Consider the following 8378-nt stretch of genomic DNA (forward strand, 5'->3'; position numbering starts at 1 on the left):
AGAGGTAATTTCAGCACATTTGGTGACAGTCCCAGGGGGATCTCTGTGACCGATCCCATCACATATGTATTAACATTTTAATCCCGAATGGTGTCCCTTAAGTGACGTCCCACAAGTTATCAGTACGTGTTTGTATTAGAGCTGAGTGGGTTTAATATTCATTTACTTTTCTTTCTTTTATATATGTATTAGATACTATCCTTCTGCCACAAAACTAGATGGTTAAAGTGGCAATGCCTACCAAAATCTGAAATGGCTCCCGTACAGCTGGGGTGGCGGAGAGTGGAGGTGAAAAGGATACAGTGACTGACAAGGGGAGGGGAAGAGAGGAACGAGCAACTGAAGTGGGGCTTTTGTGGGGAAGAGGCACAGCAGGGAAGGAGCCTTATTGGAAGAGCTAGGGCAAGGGGCAGGGTTGCAGAGGTCCAGCTTCCGGCAATAAAAAAGGTGTCAGACCAGTGAATTGTACATAGACTGATTCCCCAGTTTGTCATGCTGGCACAGCACAGTACGGTCATAAAAGGGTTTAATATCTCTCTGACTGTCCAGGAAGTGGTTCAGGGAAGATGGCCCAGCACCACGTCACCAGCCATCTCTACACAGAGACAGAGGAACAGGATAAAAGAATTAGGTCCCTTTATGAGTAAAGAGGCGGAGCAGCCTGTCCCGGATCTGTTTTGTCCTTACCCCATAGATGATGGGGTGAAGCAAGGGGGCACCAGAAGATACACATTGGCAATGAGAACAAGGACATGTAGGGGCACTTTGTGACCAAACCGTTGAACGAGGGAGGAGAAGAATTCAGGAAGGTAGAAAGATAATATGCAACAAAGGTGGGAGCCACACGTCCCAAAAGTCTTGAGCCGGGCATCCTTTGTGGGAAGGCTGAAGATGGCCCTGAGGATCTGGATATAGGACACGGTGATAAAAGGCACATCCAGACCAATCACAGAGAATACTACAAAAAGACCATAGTAACTACTGATGCAGGTATCGGCACAGGCCAGCTTCACCACAGCTATGTGATCACAGTACGTGTGGGGGATGATGTTGGTTCTGCAATATGGCCATTGCCTCGCCAGGAAGGGATAGGGCAATGTAAGTATGCCGCTGCGCAGCAGCACAGCCAGGCCAATCTTGGCCACAACAGAATTTGTGAGGGTGGTGGAATGTCTCAGGGGATGGCAGATGGCCACGTAGCGATCCAAAGCCAAGGCCACAAATATCCCAGATTCCATCGCTGAGAAGCAGTGAATTAAGTACATCTGGGTAAGGCAGGCACTGAAATCTATCTCCCTGGAATTGAACCAGAAGTTACTCAGCATTTTGGGCACAGTGGCCGTGGACAGGACCAGGTCGGTGACAGCCAGCATGCAGAGGAAATAGTACATGGGCCCATGGAGGCTCGGCTCCGTCTTCACGATGAACAGGATGGTGAAGTTCCCCAAGACGGCTATAATGTACATGGTGCAGAAGGGGATGGAGATCCAGACATGGGCTGCCTCCAGGCCAGGAATACCCAGCAGGATGAAGGTGGAGGGGTTGGTGAAATTGGTTGTGTTGGAATCTGACATGGAGTAGAGGAGAAGTTGTCCCTGACTTCCTGTATGTGCCCAGGGTATAGGGTGATGGTTGAAGTTCAAATGCCTGGATGGAGAGACAGTATTAATATAAGACTCTACATGCACTACTGGAGGCTGTTTTAATGGGTGAAACAGATTGGTAACTCTTCACACACTGAAAAATGACATTTTCATAATTCAGGGAAATGAATTATGAATAACTGACCCTTCTCATGCCAATTCAATATTTTATGATATTCCTTGTATCAATAATTCTTACATGTCAGGGTAGAGGAACTTTAAGAGGCAGCAGTGGGAAACACATGTGTGGATACTGGTTATCCATTCCTTAATGCAATGAAACCCAGGCTAGAAAATCCATGTTGTAGGGAGTTACACATTTATCTGATTTCTCAAAATCTGAAACCTTTGTCAAGATATGTGCCAGGGGTAAACATCCCATCTGGAACATACCTCAGGGAAAAGACCTGGGCATGATTAATAGCAGCTCAATTGAAACACGTGCTCATTCGCAGCAGAGGCAAAACGAAACACAATCTTTGGAAGCCTAAGGAATGGGATAGAGAATAACCTCCGCTGGTTATGTACTCAGTTTTGGTCGCTTTGTCTCTAGAAAGGATATAACAAATATGAAGGGGATTTCCCAGACATGTATGAGAATGGAGAACAGACTGAAAAGTCTGTGACTGTTTAGTTTAGAGAAGAGACAAACAAGGAGGCATATGAGGGAGGGGAGGGAAATAAGGAATGGAACTGATTACATTCAAATTGACAAACCGAGAAGAGTTCCCCACTAATACTATCTATAGACGCTAAGGGCTTCAAAATCTGTAGTTTTCCAAAATGAGGAAAACGATAAGCAAAACTGATTGGGATGAAAAATTTAGACGAAAAAATGGAATAAAAATTGGGAGTTCTTTAAGAAGAGATTCTTAGATAGCAAAAATGTCACAATTCCACAGTCAAGAAGGTGAAAAACTTTGGCTAAAAACCCGGTTCAGCTGCAAAGTGAATGTAGAAATTAGGGGTTAGGGGAAGCTATTTATAACAAAAGTAAAAAAGGGGAAATAAATAGCCTGCAATATAAAGTGGAAGTTATGAAAATCGAAAAGGGACTTTAAAGACATCAGTTAAATATCTATGATTGGCAAAGCTAAGGATCATGAAAAACAAGTTTATTAAGTTCATTAAGAAAAGGAATCCTAGAAAAGTTTTAGGGCAATTCCTGTGTTTTAAAAGTAAACCATAAGAAAAAGTAAAGATTTGAAAAGATTAGGAAAAAATGGAAAAGCTGGTATGGGATTAGTTCAAGAAAAAAAATTCTAAGAATATAAATAATGTCAGTCAATATCAAGGTTTATGCAAAACCGGTCTTGTCAAGTAAACCTGAATCCATTCTTTTGTTAGAGTAAACATTTGGTTTATCAAGGGAACTGTGCATATGCAATAAGCTTTGATTTTTCGATGTCATTTTAATTTATTCAGGGAAAACAGTGAGGTAAAATAATTAACACTCTACAATATCATTAGAGCACACACAAAATGGACCAAAGACTAGCTGACAGAGAGACCTCAGAAAGCACTTGTAGTGACTGGGGCTTTTTCTAGTGGGGTTCTGCCGGGATCACTTCTAGGCCCGATGTTATTCAGTATTTTCATCACTTATCTGACAGGAAATAGAGAATCAGTGCAGATAAAATTTGCAGATGACCCAAAGCTTGGCAGAGTGCTGAAAATGAGGAGGACAGGTAAGGTGACCAGATAGAAAGTGTAAAAAATCAAGACTAGGCGGGGGGAAATAGAGGAAGCCCCAACTATTGGGACTGTCCCTAAAAAATTGGGACATCTGGTCACACCAAGCACAGGGCAGCCATATCAATTGATCTGGAGCATTGGTAAGAATATTGACATTGGTAAATCTATTAATACAGTCAGGGAATGCAGGCCCGACCCACAGTCTGGGGAACTATATTATGCAGTGCAATAACCGTGAAAAGGATTTAGAGGTCATTGTTTAAAACCAACTCAAAAGGCCAAAAGGACTGATGCAATCCTCGGAGGCATAAAAAGGGGAGTGGTCAGTTGGAGCGGAGGAAGGATTTTACCTCTGTACATGGGGAAACCATGGCGAAACCAAATGCATCCAGTTCTGGGGTTCACATTTTAAAAAGATGCTGGAAAATTGGAGAGGATGCGGAAAAGAGCCACAAAAATGATTGGCAGCTGGAGGAAATGCCGGACCGTGAGAGACTTGAAGGGTTTCATCTTTTTAACTTATCAAAAAAATTATCAAGCTGACACTTTCATGGGGAGAAACCTGTGCGTGGTGATGGCCTCTGTAATCTAGAGGAGAAAGGCAAAGCAAGGCGCAATGGGTGGAAGCTGAATGTGGACAAATTCCAGCTGGAATTAATGGCCAAATGTTCAGCACTGAGGGTGGTTAACCGTTGGAACAAACTGAGAAGGGAAGTGGTGGATTCTCCAATTCTCCGTGTTGGCAGATCCAGACTGAATGCTTTATTGCAAAATCTGCCTGGAGGCTTGTCTACAATTAAAATGCTATAGCACCACTGCATTAGTGCTTCAGTGTAGACACTACTTACATCATAGGCAGGGTTTCTTCCATCAGCATAGGTAATCCACTTCCCCAAGAGGTGATATATAGGTGGACGTAAGAATTCTTCCGTCTACCTTCTCATGACAAAGATGACAAAGTGGTGAAATACACGCTTTATGATCAAAGACAGGAAGAACTGGGTATGTTTAGTTTGGAATAGAGGAGATTAAGAGAGGACGTGATAGGAGTCTTCAAATACTTCAAAAGGCTGCCATAAAGAGCTGGAAGAAAGTTGTTCTGTCTTACCACAAAGGGCAGGAGAAGAGGCAATGCGTTCAATCTCCAGCACAGCAGATTTAAATTAAATCTCATGAAAAACTTCCTAACTGTAAGAACAGGAGGACAATGGAACAGATGTCCAAGATAGTTATGGACGCTCCTTGAATAGAGGTTTTCCAAAGAAGTGTGACTAGACATCAATCTTTGATGACTAAGACACAACAAATCCTGCATCTTGGCAGAGGGATAGAGTAGCTGACCCCTGAGGTCCTGTCTAACCCTCTGGTCCTGGGTAGCTGGGTGAAAATTAATGGGCTTGTGTTAAAGAGAATGTATGAGTGGATAATCTAATGGTCCGTTATGATATTAAACCATATTGGACTATTGATAAAGAAAGTAGAAAAGTAGAGCAGGGAAATATATTTACTGTGTCTCATAACACACAGACAAGGGAACATTTAGTTATATTTCAAGCCGGAACATATAACACTGATTAAAAAAAACTTGTTAACATAATGCAAATTTGACCTGTGGAACTTCTTGCCACTGACATTATTGAAGCAAAGAGCTTAGCTGAATAGGATACACAAAGGGTTTGGTCATTGTACGTGGTTCTGGTGGCATCACCTTTAGGTAATACTGTCTGAAACCTTCAAAACGAAGACCTCATTTTCAGTTGCTTATATGTTTGTTTGCCAAATTTTAGGCATTGGGACTGAAATTTCTCTAGCTGCATGTCTGCTTTCCGCAGAATTGTTTTTTGACAGTTTACAGAATAACAGTTCAACTGACTTCTCAAAACAAACTAGGACAAAATATGTCTTGCCCATGCTGAAATTTGTTTTTGGTTGTTCCAATGAGGAGCCCCCCTAGCACCTCCATGCATTCCAGCAGATAAACGTCAGGTAACAGTTCCCTGATTAAAAGCCACAGCTCTGAAATGCAAGAGGAGGAGGTGACAGTGTCACTGCATTAACACACAACTGGCTCCTGAGGTCTTTATTAAGTCCTGATTCCAAGGGGAGATTTGCCTTATTGGGACTTGAACTAAGTACGGGCCATGGTCTCAGAATTCTGCCTTGTATTGTACATTTACTAACACCTTTCAGCCTGAAGGATCCACCGTGCCACTGAAATGCAGACACTTTGGTGCCGCAGGCCATCAGCTGGTATGGGCAGAGGTACATAGAGAAGAGTGACATTTTGGCCAATGATACTGGAGCAAACTCACCACGTATGGCAAGGACCCTGGGATGTTTAATGGCTGCACCGAGTGGAAAAGATCACAGACTGGCTCTCTATCTCATCACACCCATGTTGCACTCGGTTTGTCAAGATGCGACCTCCTCAGCAAGAGATGGGTACCTGTGAATTTTGAAACAGAAGTGTCATGCCTGGGAATCCCCCTCAGGTAGCTCTGTCCCACGTCTCTCTCACCCCAGCATCTGTAGCAACATCACACGCCGAGAGCCAACACAGGGGTTTGCACCATTTATAAAATAGTTCTATGCAACCCAGTGGGGTTTACTCGGCCTCTAGGGGAGAAGCAGCATCAGAATGCTAAGAGGCTGGAAACAAGCCTGTCTCCACTTCTGTGCTAATTATCCAGCTTAAAGAGTAAACAGTAATTAAGGGAGCTTCTGAAAAGGAGGGAGAAAACTAGGGATAATGCCTAGAGCTCCATAGGGTCTGAAACCCTGTAAATCCTCAGTAGGGATAGATAGATAGTAGACAGACAGAGCTGGAGAGAGATGACTGCGGGGGGGGGGGAACACTTTTAGCAAATACACAGGGCTATTGCTTTGGTATCACCAATCAGTAATTCTCATCAGTATCTATCATCATATTGTGCAGCACCTTTCATTGAAGAATCTTGAAAACACCTAGCAAAGGAAAGTCACTTTGAACATATCCAGATAATACAGATAGGTAAACAGAGGCACAGGGAAAAAGGACTTGGCACAGGTCACACATAGATTGAGTGGCAGGATGACAGGCAAAACCCAGAATCCTGACTTCCCTGCCTTAACCACGGTCTGTCCCTCACGCCAAAAGGGAAATGGACTCCCGCTCTGGCAGGGACTGTTCATGATGTGGGATGGGCCGAAAGGCTGGATGAGCACAGCCTGAGTCTGCATGATCCTCTCATGGTGAATCTGAGGTTTTCTGAACTTGCTGGAGTTTGTGAGCTCCCCATTGCCGGGAAGGATGAACTACGGGTGTCCACTTCTGCTCCGACTCAGATACCTGCCGACAAATCACAGTCACTGGGGTTACTTTGGGGGAACAGACTCAGTAAAAGCAACACTAATAAAATCTTCCTAGAGATAGTGACCTCGTCTGCCCCCCAAAGGTGCCATGGAAAAAGGGGTGCCCTATAGACAGGATGGAGACTGGATTAGTGTTTGCACCGGATTTGTTCTTGCCCTCTCTCTTCATTTCCTCCCAGCCTCTCCCTGGTGGAACTGAAATTTAATGTTTCAGTCTCAGTCAGACTTCCCAGGACTGCTCCAGTTTCATGGTGTTTGGATTCCCATAGCTGAACACTGTGCCTGCTCATCAGGCTAATCTGGGGTATTTCTCCTATGCAGAGCACCTGGGCTTTTAAGTACTGGAATGAGACTGAACAAATTTTCCTGTCTGTACTGAACAGGGGGGCTGTATCCACCTGTATTCAAGTACTAACACTCTGTAGCTGGAAACCATAGTTTGACCTTCATCTGTAGCTATGGCAAAGGGGGACTAGGACTCGATTTATTTTCTGTATCAATAGACTCATAGGGTTCAAGGTCAGAAGGGACCATTAGATCATCCAGAATGACATCCTGTATAACACGTGCCATTCCATTTCTCCCATATACTCCTGTATTGAGCTTCGTAACTAGTGTGTGATTAAGATCTGGTCTACACAGGATTTTATATGATCAGTTTGTGTGACCCCCTGCCAGGATGCAGGATTTTTTGCATCTAAACCATCCTAGACAGATGATTATCCAGCTTTTTTTTTCTGGAAAAGATCCAGTCAGCTTGCTTCCATGACTTCCCAAGACATCTGTCCCCATTGTCACCTACTTTCAATGTATAGAAACATGGGAGAAAAGTATGTATATGGTAATTGGGGCCATTCCATGTTAGATAGTCTAGAGCTTTGAAATGTAGACTTGTATTGTTAAACAATTGGAACAAGAGAGTGACTCTAGTAGTCTGCTTTCATATAGTGAGATAGAGCTTAACCATGTAACCAAATGGTTCCTGTGTAAGTCTGTGTTCTATTAATTCAAAGATCAAAATGAAATACTATTGGATAAAAATTGTGTGTAATAATATCATTGTCTATATGTCTCTTTAAAGCTTATGGTAAACTGTCTAGAAACTGCTTAATGGATAATTATGTTATGTTAATCCAGGTAGTTAATTACTGGTGATGTTTAGGAAATAGAAGGTTACTTCAAAAGTGTATTGTTCACCTAAGGACTGTTGTGCTGCCCAGGAACTGTATAAAGGGCTCCTGGTACCTGATCCTTTTTACTTCAGATCTGCTTAAGCTTCATCAGGGGAAGCTAGAGACACAAGTTTGTGGTCTCCAGTTACAACCTAGGTCTCCCTGAATTAAGTCTGTCTGTATAATGATCTTTTAATGAATACTCTCTTTTCTTTAGTTTTTTTTTAATAAATCTTAATTCAGTTAATAAGAATTGGATGTAAGTGTGTATTTGGGTAAGATCTGAAATATTCACTGATCTGATCTTGGAGGTGATGTGACAGTCCTTTGAGGTTGATAGAGAATTTTAAATTATAGAATTATAGAAGACTAGGGATTGAAAAAACCTCAGGACTCCATCTTTTCCAACCAGTGCTAAAAGCAGGACCAACTCTACCTAAATCATCCTAGCCAGGGCTTTGTCGAGCCGGGCCTTAAAAACCTCTAATGATGGAGATACCACCACTACCCTAGATAA

At 42.8% G+C, this 8378-nt stretch overlaps 1 protein-coding gene across 1 annotated transcript; it reads right to left on the reverse strand.

Moving 5' to 3' along the window:
* Window positions 1-683: 683 nt before the first annotated feature.
* On the reverse strand, window positions 684-1574 carry LOC117872924 (olfactory receptor 52E2-like). Its single transcript, XM_034761784.1, has one exon. It carries the CDS (start codon window positions 1572-1574, stop codon window positions 684-686), a length of 891 nt encoding a protein of 296 aa, XP_034617675.1.
* Between the last annotated feature and the right edge of the window lie 6804 nt (window positions 1575-8378).

The sequence above is a fragment of the Trachemys scripta genome, chromosome 1 (assembly GCF_013100865.1).
Source record: "Trachemys scripta elegans isolate TJP31775 chromosome 1, CAS_Tse_1.0, whole genome shotgun sequence".
Taxonomy (NCBI): domain Eukaryota; kingdom Metazoa; phylum Chordata; order Testudines; family Emydidae; genus Trachemys; species Trachemys scripta.

What these genes read in the sequence shown, in the direction of transcription:
- LOC117872924 (XM_034761784.1), bottom strand. Translation starts at nt 1,574, where the DNA reads ATGTCAGATTCCAACACAACCAATTTCACCAACCCCTCCACCTTCATC.